The 21,550-nt window shown below is 39.7% G+C and overlaps 4 protein-coding genes across 4 annotated transcripts; 1 reads left to right on the plus strand and 3 right to left on the minus strand.

The window, feature by feature from the left end:
* Positions 1-730: 730 nt before the first annotated feature.
* On the minus strand, positions 731-1,965 carry LOC111322145 (mitochondrial import inner membrane translocase subunit Tim10). The gene is made up of 2 exons (XM_022925202.2): positions 1,782-1,965; positions 731-1,131 (listed from the first exon to the last, which is right to left on the minus strand). The coding sequence occupies exons 1-2, from the start codon at positions 1,847-1,849 to the stop codon at positions 927-929; spliced, it is 273 nt and encodes a 90-aa protein (XP_022780937.1). The 5' UTR covers positions 1,850-1,965; the 3' UTR covers positions 731-926.
* Positions 1,966-2,209: 244 nt separating this feature from the next.
* Positions 2,210-3,255, minus strand: LOC111322151 (uncharacterized). Its single transcript, XM_022925205.2, has one exon. The coding sequence runs from the start codon at positions 3,063-3,065 to the stop codon at positions 2,475-2,477; it is 591 nt and encodes a 196-aa protein (XP_022780940.1). The 5' UTR covers positions 3,066-3,255; the 3' UTR covers positions 2,210-2,474.
* A 6,347-nt stretch (positions 3,256-9,602) lies between these two features.
* On the plus strand, positions 9,603-14,254 carry LOC111322134 (carbohydrate sulfotransferase 1). Its single transcript, XM_088743280.1, has 2 exons — positions 9,603-9,742; positions 12,829-14,254. Exon 2 carries the CDS (start codon positions 12,864-12,866, stop codon positions 14,112-14,114), a length of 1,251 nt encoding a protein of 416 aa, XP_088599406.1. The 5' UTR covers positions 9,603-9,742; positions 12,829-12,863; the 3' UTR covers positions 14,115-14,254.
* A 2,057-nt stretch (positions 14,255-16,311) lies between these two features.
* On the minus strand, positions 16,312-21,550 carry LOC111322135 (uncharacterized). The gene is made up of 9 exons (XM_022925192.2): positions 21,356-21,550; positions 20,969-21,057; positions 20,359-20,413; positions 19,452-19,517; positions 19,135-19,202; positions 18,233-18,388; positions 17,723-17,789; positions 17,056-17,136; positions 16,312-16,543 (listed from the first exon to the last, which is right to left on the minus strand). Exons 1-9 carry the CDS (start codon positions 21,447-21,449, stop codon positions 16,461-16,463), a joined length of 759 nt encoding a protein of 252 aa, XP_022780927.1. The 5' UTR covers positions 21,450-21,550; the 3' UTR covers positions 16,312-16,460.

A 21,550-nucleotide genomic window follows, 5' to 3' on the forward strand; every position in this document is an offset into this window, starting at 1 on the left:
TACCAGTGTATTATTTTACATGTGAAGATAACATGTATTTGCATGAAATTTCACCTGGTATTTTATTGGTGTTTATATAACAGTGCAAAATCCAGCAATGTGAGAAATGCCTCCTCTAGTGTTAAGTATGTATATTACATGGGCTCTGAGGATCAAATGCATTTCATATATCTTATTAACCAAGCACGAGGGCCGTACTGGGAGAATATTGGCCCGAGGTCTTGACAGTACGTACCGAGCGCAGCGAGGTCTGCACAACAAAGACTGAGGGCCGATATTCTTCCAGTACAGTCCCGAGCAAGCTTGGTTAATAAGAGATTTATTATACGACTGAAGTTCAAAGGGACACAAGTGTGGTATCATTCAGGACAGTGCCCGGTCCAATACTGAGAGAATATTGACTGGCAATAGACCATTTTGATTGGTTGACTTTAGTTATTGGCCCTCTGACTGCCCGAGTCGTGTAATAAATTACATTAGTGGCCACCAACGGGAAACTGGTTCTTACAGCTTGAATGTGTGGCTGCCAGCAACTTCAGCATAGAAAAATAGCTGTTCATGCAGAAAGTTTGAGCTTTTGTAGAAGTGGTTTGCAAACCTTGTACATAGTCTTAATAAAAAAGTTTTTTTTTCCTTAAATTCATCCTTTGTTTTGTTATCACTGGGTTACCAGCACAGTAAATTGAAACATGCAAAACGCTGTAAGATAAATACTTTCTTCATGACAAAGTACTGTCAATAAGTCCACCCGTTTATTGTACATTTTTAATTTACAAAAATTCCATTGACTCTAAAGCCATGGGGTAAAATATAGAATCTGTCCTGAAACAGTTACCTCTGTCGCTATTGTCAAATTCCGAGATCTTTCACATCAAAGCTGATTCCTAAATGTCATTATTTCAATGAATAACAATGTTTTGGTCCCCTCAATTCCCTGCCTGTCCCTGACCTTGAAGCTGATTCATGAGCCGTTCATCCTGCATAGACATGGCTGTTAGTTTCTTGCCAATCCTGTCATGTATTTCCAGATATTTTGCCACACAGCGATCCAAACAAACCGATTCGCCTTTGGTTAGATCACCCTCTTTGTATTTTGGAGATATGCACTTCTTCTGACAGGCCACAGTTAATCTGTGATTGAAATCATGAATGAAGTTAAAGCAAGTCAGCTGGGAGTTTTCAGATATTACCAGTTAACCATATTGCAGAAAATCTGTCAAGAGCAGCAGGGTCAAAATAAACTATACGAGAATATATGAATGTTATGCTTTTGAGTGTCACCCTGAAACCATGCCAATGTGCCAAAAGTAATGCTCAATTCAATAATTCACAACAAAAGCTTTAAAGAGCCCTTTAAAGAGCCCTTGATCAACAGGCACTGGGTTATTCGAAGGTTGGATGACGCTATCCACTGAATAAATCTCTATCCGGTGGATACTGTTATACGCTTTGCTATCACTCATCCGCCGGATAGCGATTTATCCGTTTGATAGTACTATCCGCCCTATATACAACTGGGCCCAGATCTAAAGCTCGAGTAGACAGCAAATTGCTCATCACATTCAGGAAATGCTGAGGGACAAAACATTTTATGGGAACCTCGGGAAGTGGTACCAATAGTCAATTAGGAAGGTTCCTTCTTGTTTCATATCAAACTGCCGACTTCAATGCTTGCGTGAGGAACGGGGAAAACAGGGAACCTGGATCAACCCCTGAAAATTATGGAGCATAGCTGTGCACTGAGATTTCTCTTCATCTCACTTCGTGTCGTGCAAACTCACCTGTTATATAAGTCCGTCATCATTTCGATTTCCAGTTCTGCAACCATCTGTGCCTTAGCCGGGTCCATGATTGTATCAATAGTTTTGTTTGACTATTCTTACGAAGAAAATTTGGCTGATAGATCTCACACGTGTTTGGCAGCCATTTTGAAACCGCTTCTCATGGGAGAGACCGCAGGCTGCTCACTGAAGAGTATTCTGTGGTGTAAGATTGCGCAAAACGTGCCGTGGGTCAACTCGGAATATCGGTGGAAGGGAGACATGAAAGAGAAATTTCGATGTTCTCCTCTAGCCCTAGCATTATCAGATGCGACCACTGATAAGACTCCTATTGACAACAGTCATCATTAAGCTATCATGTTAATTTAAGGGGGAATAGAATCATTCAGGTGTTTATATGCTTGAATACTTTTACTATCTCTCAAACGTAAGCTTTCAAGTTTCCTTTCTGTAATTTGTGTTGTACTCAAAAATATCACAGTACAATAGATTCAGTCAACTCGTCAATTACTTTAGTTGCCGCAGACTGTGTAAAAATTTAAGACAATTTTTTATCGTTGTTCAGGTAGCCCTTAATTAAAGTTTTTCGTATCTGTTAGGCCATGTTTAGTTAAACAATTTTTTAACAAGAAATTGCTCCCCTTTGTTTTCCCCCCGTTTCATGCGCGCAAGTATTGCGTAATTTTCGCAAGATTATAGTTCACTTGACATAGTCTTCTTGAGTTCAGTCTTAGGGATCAGATTTTGTAACAGTTTTCTAAATCTAGGATCATTCATAGAGTGTTTCCTCATCAAACTCGGCGATAACAATGCTGGTAAAGTTGTCGACTGCGCGGAGTGCGAGGCGAGTAAAGATCGCGTGGAGACCACGTTGTGTCGTGGTTTCTCGTGAACGTCGTCCAGTGAACAATGTAAGCTTCGTTCCGGCGAAGAATCATTAGACCAGAAGTCCTCCATATTTGTAAAGCGTTTAACTACACTTCGACTTATTCTTGGACTGCAATTGAGTCTCCCTCCTCCTTCAATCGGTGGCAAGGTTAATAATTCCGGTTTCGATTTACCACGTCGAAGTAACCTTTTCTTCATAAATTCCTTCTCCCATCGAAGCCGGTTTTCTTCTTTTTTCTGTAAATGTTCTATATGATTGATCTCGTCTTCTAGTTTAGAGTCTTCGAAGACGTTGTCTCTTAAAATAACTTTTCCAGTCTTACTGTCCTTAACTTTGAGGGCTTTTTGTAAACTGCGAGCCAGTGATAGCTCTCTTGCCCTTGAATCCTTATCCATGTCGTCTATTGTGTTTGTCTTTTGTTGATTGGCGATCAATAGCCAAATAAAATACCCAATTGAATTATTTGGATTGACTTGTCACTTTCATTGCTGTGTTTCTTAGCGGGAAAGAGCCACTTAATGGCGCCAAGGTTTCGTTTGGATCTTCTTTAGACTGTAGCTTAACTGAATAATTTATTTTTGAGTTATTTGTTGAACAATGTAGCATTTAAACCAGGTTTAATTGTTGCGCCGTGGAGCATGCAATTCTTTACTATCATTAAATTTCTTTCTCTATTATCCTAGCGTCATTACAAGGGTCATTAGGCATGCGGTCGGTATTGCGTCTACTTCGCTAAAGCCCACGTACAAAACACACAGATCCACGAATATCTTATTGAAGCACTGGCTAACAATGCACTAATGGTTTCAAAAAATCTGAACTTGTGGTAGAGCAATGTCGTAAAAGTCGTAGATCTACCATGAATGGACTTGCGCAAACGTGACCGGACGGTCTGGTCATTGTGCCGACGTCAACTCGCCGACACCACTGGTAAACTCGCCAAGGTTCTCGATAAACTCTCTTACTTTCGCTTTGGACGAAGGGCTAACGCTCAAAAATTCAGCTTTAGAAATGTACTCTTTACGTAGGCTAATTAATTATTGATATTGATACATCTGTATCCTCTTAGAAAATAAAGGGAAATCGAGGTCATTTAAAACGAGGGCGAAAGTTTGGAATGATAACGATGATGATTATTAAAATAAACATAACAAATTAGGCGAAAACAACGTATAGCCATAGAAAAACCTCTATTTACGAGTCATGGCATTACTAACATGTGCAGCCTCATTTGAACTACTTAACCTAGAGCACGACTTGAGCAGATCCTGGAACGGGCAACACACCGAGCTGAGTTCCTTTTAATAGTGATATACATTCTAACTAGGTAAACAACTGCGGCGAAGTTTGAATGGCTGGCTGAGAGTATTCCCCGGCCTGCGGGTACTACTGGGAATTCTCGGTGCGATCGTTCCGCCAGGTTCTTTAATCCCAACCCTATTTCTGATAAGCACAATTTTCTTCATCGATCCCTTTTTAACCCCGACGTCTGGAACTTTTACTTGGTATGCGAACGTATACCCGTATAGCTTACATAAGGTAGTATATCCCTAGATCGATCATCGGTCCAGCCATGAATTGCTTGAAACGTTGAAATTTTCATTATTTGCTACGGTGGTTTAACTGTCTTTACTTCCAGATAATGATTAACAATGTCCTCTTTCTTCTGATTACACCGAAGACTAGACTATCGTTGGCGAACTGATGAAGACTGAAGTCGGCGAGCTGACTAGTCGGTGAAGTGATTGCCGAGTTTTTTCGCCTTTCCTCCCTTTTTTAGAGTGGGTTTAGTTACCTTCTACCAATTGACTATTGATTTCGGGGTGAGTTGTCAGAGCATAGAAGAGATCGCCAAAGAGCTAAGAGCTTTGGGGAGTTTGATAGTTAAACATGAGAGCGCATCAATCACTTAAGCATAGTGGATTTTGATACGATAAAAACATACAGTCGAACTTCTCTCTATGGCCACTTTGAGGATAAACAAAAGTGAAAGTTGTGGTGAGGTTGTCGTTATGTGAAGATAAGCATAATTGTGATATCTTTATTTTGTAGGCTAAAACATTTTTATTCGAATGCAGCCCTGTTAACAAGAGGTAAACTAAAATTCCAATCCTTTTTAGTAAATAAAGATTACTTATAGAGTTTGTGTAGGGAAAAAAATGGTCTATTCTGATGCAGAAACGATGATTATTATAGGGTAACGCCAGGAAAGAGATCAGGCTCCTATCATTGGTTCCTCTCGGAGGTAACTTGAGATAATGCAACCGTTAAGTGATCGCCGCGAGTTGATCCAGCTAAGATTTTTGTGTGAGAAGACAGTATAATGTTGACTAAACTTGACAAAATTGTTCGTTAGAAACTCAATGCAAAGTTGACATCGAAGTTTGAAAGGGTAAGATGTCTTCATCTGTTGTGAGTTGATCTAGGAATAAAAGCGGCGACATGGTCCCAACACGGATAATGAAATGCGTTTTTGGAGGCCACACAAACTCCCAGAAGCCGGTTCTTTAAATACCAGTTTACACGTTGGAACATAGACAGCATGGCCTGGCCCGCAGACATGTTAATGATGTTTTCAACTGTAGAAAACCATCATAACATATTTAAAATAGCTGATATCTTAAAAGAACTTTGTGCAGTGTATATATTGAATACAATGTATATATCAAGTTCATATATTTTGAACTGCGGTATTAGATACGTATGATGCACGATCCTCGCAGTAGAGAGCGCTATTTATGCAATAGCGAAAATCAGACCTGAAAAAAATCAGGCCTGTACGGGATTCGAACCACTGACCTCTGCGACACTAGTGCAGCGCTCTACCAATTGAGCTAACGAGCCAACTGGGAACAGGCCATTAAGTTGATTAGTAATAAACCCGTGATGATAAATCAGATACAATGTATATATGAAGTTCATATATTTTGAACTGCGGTATTAGGCTTGTTAGCTCAATTGGTAGAGCGCTGCACTAGTATCGCAGAGGTCAGTGGTTCGAATCCCGTACAGGCCTGATTTTTTTCAGGTCTGATTTTCGCTATTGCATAAATAGCGCTCTCTACTGCGAGGATCGTGCATCATACGCATATATTGAAGTTAAAACCTTCCAACCTGTATTGAGAACAGAAAATTTTGTCTTAACAGCCTTTTTTACTTCCCTAATAACCAATTCGTGATCAAAGATTCAAAACACCAAATTTTACCAAGTCTGTAGATATCACCAGCGATCAACCTGAGGCATTTAGCCATTCCCTAAGGGTGGAGTTCACTTCAGTTTGTCAAGTTTTCTGATCCATGATGGTCCATAGATATGGTGACTTATGGGGGTACTGTCCCAGACATTTTATTTTTGAAGTTATAGCATAAAAATTGGAAAACATCGCTCGATGAGATGAACATGATCGTCGCACGATAAAAGGAAAATTATCATACGACTTAGGAGAAAATATCAATGTACCCACCACCCAAGAATTCGACTTCGCTAGCGCAGGGTAATCTGAATTTCATGAAAACAGAGTAGAAAAGGCAAGATCTCGGGGTAAAAGGGCCCAAGAGAAAGAGGTGACAATTTAAGCTCTATAATATTAAGCAGACTATAGGCAATAAGTCGATAATACTCCACCTCCCCCCACCCCCCCCCCAAAAGTTTTTTCCAAACTGATAGCTTGCACCAAGTGGTTTAGCCGTAAAGAAGCCTGGCAACTGGACAACTTATAATGCAATAATTTTCTTGTTATCGCGAGAAGAGGTTGTTTTTTTTCTGCGCGACGTTTTTCAGTCATCGCGTGATAACTGGCAATAATTAATATGTTGGTGACTTGCCACAGTTCTGATCGCATAGATTTGATGTCACAATTGACGAATTGCGTGACACAGTCGGTCCTAATATCTGCGGGAATTCGTTTTCACTAATTTCTGGAGTCATATTAATTATCAAGCATAAAATATGAGGAAGTCCCGTTATAAGAGGTAGGTACTTTTCGCATCGCGTTGGTTTTCCCTGAAGCCAGAAAATGAAAGTGCTTTATTCCATGAAAACTTTATCATTATTTGCCCTGAAGAGCATAAAATCGGCCCGCAGCACGACCAGGAAATTGATGTCTGATCATGACCTGTTTTCAACAAGCATCTGTATTCGCTTCGTTCTTCAATTTCGTTGGAGCTCAGTGATTATTGCATTGACTGATACAGTTCATCACGATAAGAACAAGTCCGTCTACTTGTTTGTCCAAGGTTGAGTTTCGTTGAGTGATGACATCAATAATTAAATGAATTAGCTTGGCAACGCGATGCAAACTTACAAAACTTATTCATCTTTCGCGGACTTCTTACTTATAGCGCGTTTTTAGTGTCAAAATTCAAAACCTCGTGTCAGACTTGCTATTTTTCTATTCAAACTTCCTGTTTGACAATTCAGATACTCTATTTGTTTACTGAAACATCCATTGTTTCAATTCAAAGCAATATTTCTTCGATTCAGTCATGCTGTTTTTCTATTCAACGTGCAATCCTTCGTTTTAAAAATGTTTTTCTACTACCCAAACATTCAGTCGTCTAATTCAAACATGCTATTGTGAATTTCAAATTTTCAATCTCGCAATTCAAAATAGTCAGTTCCTCAAGTTAAAACGCTATCCTTCTATATGCAATTCTTTACCGCAAATCTGCTACTCGTCAACTCAAATACACTATTCGTCAGTTCAAACAGGCTTTTTGTCGACCGAAACACGCAATCCTTCATTTTGAAACAGTCGTTCTGCAATTCAAACACTCTACTCTTCAATTCAAACCGGCAATTCCTCCATTCCAACGCTTAATCTTTTAGGTCAGATCTGCTGTTCGACTATGGAGACATCCAGTTGTTTAATTTGGTAACCCTATTCATCACTTCAAATATTCGAACTCCTTTTCCAAACATTCAATTATTTTGTTTCTCGCTCGCAGCTCCGAGAAAAAGAGACGCTACTACGCAGCTCGGCCAATCTCGCTGCTTCGTAGTCTCCTTCGCAGCCGCTCGGGCCAGAGTCACGCAACGCTCCCCGTCCCCACGCGTGGGGACGGGAACCAGGGGAGTTGCTATATCACGGGCGAGGAGCGGGGCAAGGCAAATGGTCCGAGACATGAGTGGTCAGCGGTGAAATAGCTTTAATGAAGCATGTAGAGACAAATCATTTGTAACTATTATATTAAATAATCGTAGTATCTATCCCGAAATGTTAACAGAAAACTTCCCTACATAAAAATTAAAAAAAAAAGAACGATTGAAAAAAAAAAAACAAAAGCGTTGATTGTACAAATATTTTTCACTGCTCTAACAACTAACGAAGGCGTCGGTGGCTTCGGGAAAGTGTGATATTTGCTGCGTGACGGAAAAAAAAATGCATCTAGATCTTGACCTTCGGTTGTCAAAAATTGTCAGTCAAATTTTGCGCGAAATGGTTTTCGCAATCTAGTTCATCTGTTGCGAAAAATTTTGCAATGGATGAAGACCAAAAGCTAACAACGTTAAAAGAGTTAGAGGTGGACTTTTTGAAAGAAGAGCTCAATGGCTTTTCTGTTGAAGGCGATTATTGCTTCGGATATTTCGAAGGAAACAGAGCAGAGATGGATGATTTATTAGTATCATTTCAGGCGTTGAACTCCATGTGTTATATACTTACAGAAAGCCATTCAAAAGAGAAAAACCACAAAAGATTTTCTCAAACAGGTATGTAACTATTTCTTTCAGTGTTTTGAAGTACAAAGATCCTTGTTTCCTATTCTAATCTTTCTCATTCAGGGATAATTGGGATAGATAAGAATCACCTCTTTCTTTCAGAGTTTGTGGATTGCAGTCTTATGCAAACTGTGAAAGACGACCGCTACGGCTGCACTCCTTGTTTTTATTTCATTTGAGTTTCTTGGTTTGTTTTCGTTGTTGCTGTCATTCTTTTGCTGTTCATCTGTCTCTACTTTAACGGTCAGCTAACTGTGGCTTTGGGTCAAAGGTTTTCATTGTCGGGTTCTTAGCGCCTTGTGAAAGTCCCAATTGTGACCTTTGCACTTTAACCGGAAATAAGACATGTTGCTCAACAATTCTTTTTGTTTTCATTTGTCAGCACCTCCTGTCCTTGAAAATAACCGCGGAAATGTCCCCATACATTTCTTTGGCCATCTCTTTTCAATCTGTAGCAGTGAAACTCGACATTTTCATCCTGAGTGCTTCTGTTAAAGTGAATAGAAAGAAAAAGTTTGAACGGAAAACATAATTATTTATCATATGGTTGTTTTGAGAAAAGGTCTCCTAAATCGAGCGACCTTTATCGAAACATTTTAGGGATGGTAAACACATTAGCCTTAATTTGGCTGTTTCTTGAAGCTCTGAGTTTTCCTCCTTGGATATTTTAACATGGAATAGAGGCGATTGTTTATATATAATATGAAGTAAGAGAACTTCAGCTACTTGAATTTTTGTTATGAAAGTTTTCCATCTTAGCCTGTAGATACAAACTTATAAAAAGACTAAAAAACTATTCAGATCGAAAACTAAATTTTTTTAGAGTTCCCTAGCTTTTCTTTTCCCGGAAAAATAGTAGAGATTGCAAAAATCAAGTGAAAAGCGCGCCAGCTGTGATTAACGCCTTGGACAACCGGAAGTCGGTCACGATACTTTCTTTACATCGCGTAGCAAGTTACCAAACAAAAATATAAGTTTTTGATACCTCTCCCGATACCTTCGTTGCTTATTAGAGCAGTGAAAAATATATTTATAGTCGAAGCTTTTGAAAAATTGCTTAATTTGTTATTTAGCAAAATTTATTGTTAACATTTCGGGATTGATTCCACGATTATTTAATGCAACAACTACAAATGATTTGTCTCTACATGATGTATTAAAGCTATTTTACCGCTGACCACTCATATCCCGGACTACATTTCTTGCCCCGCTCGTCGCCCGTGATATAGTAACTCCCCGTGGGGACGGGGAGCGTTGCGTGACTCCGGCCCGAGCGGCTGCGAAGGAGACTAGCTGCTTCGCAGCCCGAAAGGATTGTAAACAGGGAGGAAAAGTGAAACCTCTGGAGCCAGGGTAGGGAGCTCCGGCAATGTAACATAGTTGCCTTTAAATTAGTTTTATGCAAATTCTATGGTGTTAGTTAAACAATGCTGATTGTGTTAACCTTGCGGAACCAGCCAGCTTCGAAATCTTCATATGGTCGTCTTTATATTCTTAAATGGTCCCCGCAAAAGCTTACGCCAGAATCTCCATTGAATGTGGATAAGTTCAGTTTGTAGTCAAGTGACTTACTAATAACATAAATTTCGGATAGCATACGCAGATCACGCTATCATAACCTTGCGATAGTCGAAATAAGGCGATTCAATTTACTGTGCTTCAAGAATTAACATCAAACACCTTTTCCCTATACATTATTAATCATTATTCAATAAGTCGTTACCTAGTTCGAACAAATGAACAAAAATTTCTGACACAGAGGAGCGAATTTTTCCAAAATCAGAAAGATCGACATCGACAAGGAATTGACGGCATTTTTTGAGTCCAAGCGACCGAACGTAGCATGTTAAAGAAATTTCAGACTCACAAATCGTTACTGAGTTTTACTGAAAGCCGAAAGTGACAATAGGAGTGGGGGTCTTGTATTTATACGTGATTTAAATTGAGAGTGCATATTACAATTTTGCAAAATGTTTCAGTTTTCCTAGTTCCAGGCGAGGGCGCCGCTGCAAATAGAGTCACGCATGTTTATTTGTTCTTAAAGGGCTACTGAAACGTAATTTTCATATCCGAGATTTTTGCAATATAATAGAGCTTGAACGTTATTTGCAAACGCTGTGTACTTTTTTTGGGCCAACGCATACCGGAAAGTACATTTTTAAGCATTCGAAGTTGACCGGCTGAGATCAAAATTGGCGGCCATCTTGGCGCGGCCAAAACAGCCCTGTGACGTCACTGGTTGTGTACTTCTGTGAAAGAAGGGTAAAAGCATGGCGTGTGGCTTGCATGTTGGGAGGCCGAAAAAGAGGATTTCGGGCAAAATGCCATCTTCGTCTTATTCATCGGCAGCCACATCGGCATCTTGGCTATTTGCGAGAGGTTCACCTGGATAGGGAGCAAAATTCCCGACTGATACCGAGAACGAATCTCTACCAGTCTATTTAGTTAATCGGCAACTGACGAAATCACAAGATTAGGATCGAAACCGCGGTCTTGCCTGACCATCGACAGAAAATTTCGAAAGACATTATAACGGCAGATGGGCTGCTAAACGCCCCGGGCCAAAGCAATGCCATTCAGAGAATGAAGAAAGCATGGAAGCTTCATACGACACCGCCACTGAAGATGATCTAATCGGCAAGTCTGAGGATAACGAACAAATCCCTCTGTACCAAATGCCTGGTAGAACATGCCCAGAATCCCTACAATATAGGGCGAGGGCCAAAATAAGAGCAGACAAGGATTTAAAAAATGAGTTAAAGCAAATCCTTAACAACGCGGAGCAAGAAACAGTAAAGGCGATCATGTGCTTCTATGAACGTGAAATCGTTCGTTTTAATACCGAAATAAAGAAAAGAAAACGAGCCAAAACGGCTGGAACACTGAACACTAAGAACTGTAGAACGATCGAATCAGCGCGCGTGGCGCAACTGAAAGCAATCCAGACAACTTAAAGATCGAGACAGTAAAAAAAATAGCTGTACATCTACAAAGGCGAACGATTCGAAAAAGACGCAATCCCTGATGTGCGTACTCAGTGCCACACATAAAGCAAATTCTCATGAAAAACTGGCATTTAATAGAAATACAACCACTACTGAGCGAACTATACAAAAATCCGCCGCTCGTATCTCACAAAAGAGGGCGGTCGCTCAAAGACATACTCGTGAGGGTTAAACTTTGAATAGGCTACTCTTAACACACGCTTGGGAGTCGTGTAGGCCTGTCAACCCCATTTTACGCCATCATCTTCCTCTTCGCTACTGGAGACAACTTCGCTTCGTTCAGAAGAAGATTCACTTGACAGAACTTCAATGTCTGCCATCTCCTTCGCCCCCGAATACAAACAAACAGTGAGTGAAATAAACCACGCTATCGAAGTGAACACAACCAGTGACGTCATCAATCCATTTCGCTCAGTACCAGGGCCCGGACATGGTTTTGTGTAAAATTTTTTATTTGAACGGTTAAAAAAGATATCTTTCGCTTCTTTTTGGCCAAAGCAAATTATCTAATGATGATCAGCATATTCAAAACTACAGGTTAGAGCAAATATTTCAGATACGAAAATTTCGTTTTAGCAGCACTTTAATAAAGGGGGTTAGTTTCTAAAGAAACTGTGGTGCTACGTCGGCAGGAGTGACAAGGTAATTTTGGTTTTATCAACTGAGTTAGTAAAATAAATTGGCCACCGTAAAGAGTTTCAAAGCTGACGTTTCGAGCGTTAGCCCTTCGTCAGAGCTTTCTTTACTTAGTTCTATATAAAGAACTTATTCACAGGTTTCAATGTTACATGCACTAAAGGGGGATTCGAGATCGTATATTTTTTGGCCCCTCTTTTTTTATTAGTTTATGCCCGAAAGTCATGTATAATGTTGTGAAGTATTAGGTCAGTTCAGTATGAGTCAGTAGTTAGTGATCGAAAATCAAAGAGTCAGAATCAGATAGATTAACCTGAGTAAGTCAGACGACCAGAGGTCACGCCAGACCTTGATGTGAGTAGAGTTGTATATTAGAGAATCAATTAGACAAGAGATTACAGGAGACTACAATAGACAGGTCGAGTGTCCCTGGTGCCTATCGTAAAGTGTGTTACAGGCTGCAGTTAGTTTCCCCCATCCGGCGACCCAATATACTTGGCGAAGGACCTGCTAAAAATATGTCAGTAAGAACTCAACATGCTGATCAACACCACTTTCATCAATTGCTCTCCTGTTGATATTTACTTGTTTGTTTTTTTACGTTTTATTTCTTTTTTTTCTCTGTGCGCCTTTTAGTTAAACTTTATGCACTCTTACATTTCATTCACATATTTCGAACTCCCTTCTTGGCTTGGTCTTCCTTAGTTGAGGAAAATGTCTCTAGCTTTCCCCTGCAGTCGGTAGATACAATACTATTTACATTGGCCGAATGTCTTGCTTTTTTTGCAAACAAAATAGGTGTAAGACAAGCAAATGTCATTGAAGCGCCGGAGATGAAGTTTTGGAGGCATAGAAGACGAAGGAATATTTTTTCCTTAAGAAGGTTTCCTTTTTGGCTTCGAGTTATCATAGCTGGTTGGCTGTCGTTTTCTGCTGTATTCGGAATTTATCTGGCAAACTATGCATCTGTACAACACCAGCACTCCATAGTGGAAACGCCTAAGCAACATAAATCTCCCTCGGCCAGGAGAAACTTGATAATTGTAGCACACGGCCGATCGGGATCTTCAATCACCGGAGACATTTTTAATCATCACCCAGATGTGTTTTACATGTACGAACCGCTGCAAACTGTGGAAAGAACACAGAAAGTATTTAACTTGCATTATGACAGCCTTGTGCAGAAATTCTTAACTGATGTACTTCAATGTAAATTCACTGATCCAGTCATCTTGAAGGACATTGAAACTTACTACCGCAAACCTCTTCATCCTCGGATTAGTCACGCTATTGCCTCGCCGCCTCTTTGCCCTTACAATATATCCGACCCGAGATGGGATCCACGACTTTGTCCCAAAATGACAAGCGAAGCACTTAAAAATACATGCAAAAATGGATACATGCTCACTGTGATTAAGGTTCTTTTGGGACGTATGCCGGACAAAGGCGGAATGGAAAAGGCTCTAGCTGTTTGCGATTCCCCAGACATTGATTGTAAAATAGTGTTGTTGGTAAGAGATCCTCGCGCTGTGATACCCTCTTCACTGAGTGTTAGCTTTTACCACGAGGAAGGTGGAGTTGCTAAGCTCGGAACAAGAATGTTCAGCTACAAAGTATGCAAAGAGACAGAAGAAAGCCTTAATTTTGTCAAGAGACTTTCCACTTGGCAACGAAACAAAGTCAAAGTGCTGAGGTATGAAGACTTTGCGAGAAATCCTTTAGAAGAAATGAAGAGACTGTTCGACTTTGCCGGGCTATCGGTGTTAGATAGTGTTACAACATGGTTAAATGAAAGTACACATCCGGATGAAACCAGATCAGATATGAAAATACGAGGCAGTCCAGCTGCTTTCACTGTGGATGATGCACAAATCGCCATGAATCGATGGAGATGGAAAGTTCATCCTTATGAAATAAACATCATAGAATATTATTGCAGACATGTGATGCAGCTAATGGGGTACAAACCTGTTGACGGATCACACGAGCAACAAGCAGATATCTCCATCTCTCTTTTAAGCGATGATTACGAAGTGAAGGACTGGCAACGAGACAAGAGTGAGGTCAAATCTGAAAAGGGATGACCTTATACGCAAAGAGAAATTAAGTCTTCAATCGTTTTTCTTTCCTTTCTCGTCGTATCATCATGATCAGCGTAATGAGTAAATCACTCAATACACTCAAAGGGTCACTTTGACACAAAAAAACAAAAACTTCATTACATGAACATTTGAGGTGCTTTAATGTTACATGAGAAGACACACGGGGTTTGCACTGTAAGTATCTCGGAGAGCTCCATACAATTCCTTATGATAAAATTATAAGGAATTGTATGGAGCTTTTTCAGCACTAGTCGAGGCGCGGTGGGTGTTGTCACATATGATCCTTGCATATGAAGCTCTGTGGGATACTTACAGTGCAAGCCCTGTGTGTCTTCTCATGCTACATCATTGATTTACAGGTAAGTTAATGTACTTCGTCCGAGAGGCTGAAAACAGTCTATGCATACTCTAAAGAGTCAAATTGAGTACTAAGAAGATCCAGGAAATGACAGTCCTTCGTGACAGAGAGTTAATCTTACTTTCTTTCAAACACTTACACCCTCCAAACAAGAGAATATGAATTCAGTTCATATTCTCTTGCCTCTAAACCAATCGAAACTAAAAGCTCATCGAGGCTCGGTCATAGTGGACATAGTAGTGTTTTCCGCCCCTCGGGTAGTTTTCCCATGGGCTCTTTGTAATATTTAGTAGTGTTTTTCGCCCTTCAGGTAGTTTTCCCATGGGCTCTTTGTAATATCTAGTAGTGTTTTTTGCCCTTCAGGTAGTTTTCCCACGGGCTCTTTGTAGTATTTCTCTTTGTCTCGATTGGCTGCTATGATTAGTTTTGGTTTCACGACAGCCAACAGAAATGCGCGGACGCATTTGAGTCACTCAGTTTCAGACTGCTTTCGTTACTACACTTAAACGGCAGATCGTAGTTTAAAGGCGCATGAAAATTATGTTCTCGAGTTCGCGCATGCTTTATATAGTACTGGAAACTTACACGCAAGCGATTTTGTCTCCAATATGGCATCAGGGGAAGAGTGCAACTACTAACGGCTCGTTTTGACATCAGCCAATTTGTTGGTAAGCCCACAGTTTGGTATCTTTACGTAAACACCACAGACGAAATATCTGTGGCAAGCGACTAAGGAAAAACTCTCAGTTTCTGAGTGCTGCCCGAGACACAAGAATGCATCTGCTTAGCTCACTTAAATCTGATAACAATGGTGTGCGGAAATTCCCTTTCCAAGGAATGAATATCCTTTCTTGCTGGCCATGACATGAGAGGATCGTTTAAAAAAGCAATTTCGCAACAAACTCTTTTGGCTAACTAAAGACAGGCGAAATAGGTGCCGAACTAAGAAAGATCCCCAAAATCTTCTTACGATCAATTAGAAACGTACCGATTTCCTTGTAGGTGAGGTTTCCTTCCTTAACCCTTTAATTCCCACGAGTGACCAAGACAGAAGTTCTCCTTAAAACAACAATACAACATCAAGCAGACAAGTGATGAGAATCAAGAAAACTATCAGTTGGGGGGTTATTAGTTGAAGTGATCTAATACTAAAATCTCTGCACTGAAATCAGAAGAACTGTATTACAGGCAGTAAGAAGAATCACATTTTTTTGTAGATCTTGGGATCGAGTGAAAGGGTTATGATCCAATATAAGACTTATAAAGGCAATGGCGGTGACTGCTTTTTCGCCGCTCAAATTCAAAGGTGAATTGAAAAATGGCGGTAATAATGCCGCGATCAAGGGAATCGATAACCAAAACTCAAATTTCAACCGACGCAATGTTAACAGACAACTGGAGGAATATGAAAACCCACAGTCAGTTTATCTTGAATAATAAATAAGCTTCGCATTTAATAAAAAATTGTAACATTTCTTTTATATTCACGCAGTTCTTAGAGCAAGTAATACCCAATTGCTCCCATTTGAGAAATAAACGTCTGGAAATAACTTTGGGGAAACAACTTGTAAATAAAACAGAGTACACTTCAAGGATGTCAGTTTTTCCGCCTGGTAATCACAAGCGTGGCGGCCAAGAAAAATTATGATCTCGTGTGGAGGCTGAATATTCTTCTTCCAGAACTCTCCAGTAGCTAACTGCTTCTCCGTTTATCAACACCTTTTTATTTAGGTATGCCTCGCTCACTGGAAAGTTTGTTTTAAAAAACATTTCTTCGCAATACTTCCATGATACCTTGCGTGTCTCGACGCCTGTCGGCAAACTCACACTCATGCGCGCGCTGTCCTTGTTCGTCTGACGGGCCGGTTCAAGACGAACATGGCAGGTGAAGTAGGTAAGATGAACATTATTTTTCCGCAAGTTCCTTTTCCCGTGTTCAATATTGCGTTACCGTGACCTTACAAGAAGAGTTACTTTTGAACTTCTCCATCGCAAGACGAGGAAGTTCGGTTTTCCAGGATGGAGCGAAGATAGTCTTCGATGACACGCTGGACTGAAAAGGAAACATTTGATATTCATACCATGCATTACAACGACAAGAAAACAATTACAGTTCAGTTCCATTATGGGGATCAATAACAGCAGAAACCTCGTACAATGTCTCAAATAATTTCCTGACTAGTCTCAATCGAGTTCTTAACCGTTTAACCGATAAGAATACTTTCTCCCAACAGGCTCAACCCCCCCCCCCCCCCCTGGATCAAACATTAAGGTCGTCAGAAGAAAGGAACTGGTCGCGAACTAAAGAAGCTCTTGAATTACCATAGACGACGTAGAAAGAATATTACTTTTATCTTTTGTTTCAGTACTTTATTAACCGATATCTACCCTCATCCTTTCAGACTCCGTGTCAATCATCTTAATCCCTGTAGTCGCCTGTTTTTCTTTCTTTCCAACGGATTTGTATTGAGCTCTCTAGGCACAACACTTCCGTCAGTTAAGTCTTAAGAGTTAGACTGACAAAATATCACTTGGCGAAGACCTTTGGTGTTATCACTGACTCACCATTTTTGTTTCCTACTCCTAGAGCCAGGCTCAAAGCGGTGTGACCTTCATTGTTTGTAGCTGTTAAGTCTGCTCCATGTTCTAAACAGATTTAGTACAAATAAATAAAAGGAGTAAGTTTAACAGAAACTGTGGCCACCGTAGATAGTTTCCATAGCTGTCGTTTCGAGCATTAGCCCTTTGTCAGACTGAATACAGGAATTGTGCATTGTTTGTGATTTATATACAGAAAGAAGAAAGAAGTGATTTATTACCCACAATTTAATCAGAAGTCAACACCCATATAATTACTTTCTCATCAGTCCGTATAAACACAAGAAACATTCTGTCGACGGTAATCAGATACAGAATTCGTTGTAATACCAATCCAAAATGAATAGAGGGTACACTTCTGGAGAAACTGTGGTGCTGTGTTGGTGGGGGTATTACAAGTAAAGATAATCTAGTTTTATCTATTGAATTGATAATGTGGCCACCGTGGAGAATTTCTGAAGCTGACGTTTCCAGCGTTGGCCCTTCATCAGAGTAAATAATGCCAATCCCAACTTAGCTATCCTCGTTTTCCCATAAGAGAGACTTTTTAAGATCCTATGGGTTCCTGATGAATGTGAACCTGTTTCTTTTTTCTCCTAATAGTTGAAGAGTGTTGTGGTAAAGGTTTTCTTACCAAGTAGAAGTTTAACAACCTGTGGATACCCATTATACGCTGCATACATGAGAGGTGTACCCCCTTCCTGCAAACAAAATTTAGTCACTATGTGATTATACTGAACATTGTACAACATTAGTAATTTTCATATTTTTGTGCCTTTCTCAAGTCACTGCTCAATTTTCTTAAGAGCCCTCTTAGGCATTAATCAACAATACTGAATAAGTTAATACTGTTCATTGAGCCTTGACACCCAAATCATCAGTATGCATATTCTCCATAATGTTCTTTATACATTTCCTAAAGTGCTGACAAGGAGAATCTGTGCAATAATCAAGAGCTTGTTTAGTTGGTGATCATTTCCTTTATTCTCATGGCCTTAATGTTTGATTCAGGAGTGATACTGTAAGGAGAAATTACATGCTGGTCATTCTGAGGGTTCAAGGGCTTACCTTCCGAAGTAACCTTTTGAATAGGCATGCATCAAATACAACACATATCACATGTGAGTTGAAACTGAATACAAACCACATTTGCAACATCTGGATCAGCTCTAGATTCTAAAAGCTGCTCAACAACATCCAGTTGGCCCTGACAGGCAGCAAATGAGAGTGCCGTCTCTCCAGTTGGACTGCATGCTGTGGCATCTGCACCACTTTTAAGCAGCACAGATATGGTCGCTTTCTAAAACAGCAATATTATATGCCTAAGCAAGTCTGAACCACAGTTCGATTGAGTTTTTTGAAACCAAAACTGCTGTAGTCACAATAACCAATCAATGCAAGGGGAAATATTACTATGAGCTTGTGGAAAATCAAAATCAAAATTTTCAAAACAAACTGCCTAAAACTGGGGGAAATCATGGATGAACAGGACAAAGTAGGTAATAGTTTTTCATCTGACTGGATAAAGGGGGGTTAGTTCTTTCTTCATCATCAATTACTAAGAGACATATAGCAAAATCAAAGAAATCCTTCATAACTGTTGATGCTGAGTTGGAAATTTTTCATAATTGACTTAATGAAAGCTACATTATGCAAACCAGAGAATTGCAAAGATCAAAAGCATTTTTCCTCAATAGAGGGCAGTGCTAAAGCAATACCATAATGGACAAATAAGTGAGGCAAAATTGTAATAGCTACAGTGATATCAATCTTGTGGAAAAGAAGTGGGTTAACTAATCAGAAATATAAAGTGCTCTTAAATGACAACAATGAGGCTTAATTATGCCACAATGGTGTGAAGTGACCTTGAGTGGATGAAAAGGTATAGAGGGCTTCTTAAATATGGACTGGTCCTTGTGATTAAAATGAAATATAAAACTGGGCAAAGTGTGAACATGGAGTTGTACTCAATAGCGAAATGGCACAATATTGAAAGTAAAGTGGAACAAATCATCTAAGTGGGTTAGCCTTCTATGATACAATTACCTGTCTGTGGGCTGCTGCCCAAGCCAGAGGTGTTAGGCCTGTTTTATCTACAGCATTTACATCTGTTCCTAAAGTAAAGAACACAAACCAGCAGGAACCATAATTATGGTGAATATCCAACAGGTTATAGAGGAAAGGCCTTTTGAGAAACCTTGAGATGGACTTGGGAGATGAGAGCGAGGGTTGGGGGTAGGATGCAAAATGACAGAATCTGTTTAATGGGAAAGAAGAAAAACACTCTGCTGCTTGATGCTAAAGAAACCAGATTCTTAGAATGTGCTAACAGATAATAAACCGACTTCAAATCTTACACAAACCTTTGTCAATCTCTTCTTTTATTTTTGCAATTTCACCCTGAGCTGCCAAGAAATGCAGAGAGGGGTCTGGAAACATCAAAACTACAAAGTCAAACCATTGTTACAATGTTCCATGTACTTTAACCTTGCTAGTATTCTTTTGATACCAGCAGAAGACCTGGTACTATGAAAACATGTTGAAAGTTTCTGTCTGCTTCTGGTTCAACCATTTATACCACAGGCTACTAAATAAACCAATTTTGTCTAAGCCTTGCCCATTTTGTATACACTGTGTCAAAGTAGATTGCTGAGAGATTAATAAATTTGTAAAAAAATTCTTGGAGTTTAAAGATGTCGATGTTCCTGTATAAGGTCAGCATGCTGTATTACCACATCTGGCTTTTGTACATTGTTTGACTTTTAGTATTTTTCAACTTGAAACAAGATTGAGTCTAAACCAGTATAATTAAGAGATTTCAAATAAAATCCCATAGGATGTCTATTTAAAACAATTTTTTTGGTTCTGGAAAAAGTGCTAATTCAGGATCTGCATTGGCCTATCAGTGGAGTCCTATAAATATCGCAGGACCTAGCTAGGAGGGCGTACTCATATTATCCTTTGTGAAATTATTAAAGCACAAATCCAAAGAATTTACATGGCATGAATCACCCACTTCCCATCTGACAAATTGTTTTTTAGCATAACAAGCTATGATAGTACAGTGGGTACTCTCAGTCTAACAACATCTCCCCTCCCCTCCCCTTTGAAAAATTCCTGTTTGGAGTAGCTTTCCAGTAAAGCCAGTGGGAGTTTGGCCAGTGATACAAAACATGGTGGGTTTGAAAAGCATATTCTGCAATACAATGTTATAAATTCTTGGATTATACAAAAATTTTAAACTGTGAAATCTGGATAGCTCTAGCTTACACTGTGCTGCTGCATCACCAGTGCTAAGAGATTCTTGAATGTCATGATCCAACATCTGCAAAAACAGATGCATTTGGATAGCCTTAGGCAAGAAACAGATAAAATCACAGGAGCCTCTTTGGGTAAAGTTATAAAGCCAAAAGCTCAGTGGCATCTAATGTTTATACTGTTAAGAAAAACTTCTCTTCCTTGTAAATCCCATTGATGACTTACTCAGTTATACAATCAGAGGTAGAAAAAGGGTGGATTAGACTCGAAATATGTATGCTATCTAAAAATATAATTTAGGTAGAGATACTGGAGGAATTTACAAAGAAATCCTTTAACTTTGTAATGCTGTGAAAGTGAATAAATGACCCAAGACTCAAGTGATAAAGATCTTAATAATTTCGCGTGGCACAACTGTTACAATCTTGACAGAAAAAAAAAATTAACATCCCATCCGCCCCTATCTCCCCCGTTAGCATGATGAGGAAAAGGGCATGTTTGAGGCCTTGATGCAGTTTCATCTCTGTTCATGGGAGAGGAGGGATGAGTGAGAAGCAATAGCTTTTTCTCATTCTGCCAAAAAATGTAACTCGTACTGTTGTCAAAATTGAGAATGACATACCTTTATCCCAGTTGTCAACTCCTTTGTCGAGGAAGACCTTGAGCTTCGCCTGGCTGAGCTAGTTGGGCCAGACTGGGAAACATTGGGGTCTGAAAAAGAACAGTTAAGTATTCTTCAGGAGCAAATCATAAGCGAAAGTAAGCCAAAAAGAATTTCTCCTCAAGAGGTCCGTATCGAGAGTTAGCTGGGATCTCAAACACCCAAGAGATTGCTTTCTTCGTGACTGCAATCACAGTCACACATGACCGAGCTTCACCAAAATATGTTACATTTCTGGGCCAAAAACGCGAGTAATCAAGAGAGCGCACTGTGACTTTTGTAATGACAAAGGTACCATTTGTCGCACGGTCACCACGTGGTTTAAATTTCCCTCTCCCGATCCCTCACCTGTTCCTAACACTGCAGCCACCTCTTGGTCTGGTTCAAGGTGACAACTCACTTTATCTTGCATGTCTCCCTGTAGCTCTTGGTTACCTAGCATATTTCCCGACTTTACGAAATACAGATAAATACAATAACATTAAAAGTCACACAGAGTATTTGTCAAAACAAAGTAAATCGGCTGTCCTCGTTCCAGTTCTA

The sequence above is a fragment of the Stylophora pistillata genome, chromosome 13, assembly GCF_964205215.1.
Source record: "Stylophora pistillata chromosome 13, jaStyPist1.2, whole genome shotgun sequence".
In the NCBI taxonomy this organism is placed as follows: domain Eukaryota; kingdom Metazoa; phylum Cnidaria; class Anthozoa; order Scleractinia; family Pocilloporidae; genus Stylophora; species Stylophora pistillata.

Excerpts from the sequence above, each read along its gene's own strand:
- LOC111322145 (XM_022925202.2), bottom strand. The coding sequence starts at position 1,849 with ATGGACCCGGCTAAGGCACAGATGGTTGCAGAACTGGAAATCGAAATG. Across the intron at positions 1,132-1,781 it reads ATGACGGACTTATATAACAG|ATTAACTGTGGCCTGTCAGA; the intron begins GTGAGTTTGCAC and ends TTTCAATCACAG.
- LOC111322151 (XM_022925205.2), bottom strand. The coding sequence starts at position 3,065 with ATGGATAAGGATTCAAGGGCAAGAGAGCTATCACTGGCTCGCAGTTTA.
- LOC111322134 (XM_088743280.1), top strand. The coding sequence starts at position 12,864 with ATGAAGTTTTGGAGGCATAGAAGACGAAGGAATATTTTTTCCTTAAGA.
- LOC111322135 (XM_022925192.2), bottom strand. The coding sequence starts at position 21,449 with ATGCTAGGTAACCAAGAGCTACAGGGAGACATGCAAGATAAAGTGAGT. Across the intron at positions 21,058-21,355 it reads GGCTGCAGTGTTAGGAACAG|ACCCCAATGTTTCCCAGTCT; the intron begins GTGAGGGATCGG and ends GTTCTTTTTCAG. Across the intron at positions 18,389-19,134 it reads GGGCAGCAGCCCACAGACAG|AAAGCGACCATATCTGTGCT; the intron begins GTAATTGTATCA and ends TTGCTGTTTTAG.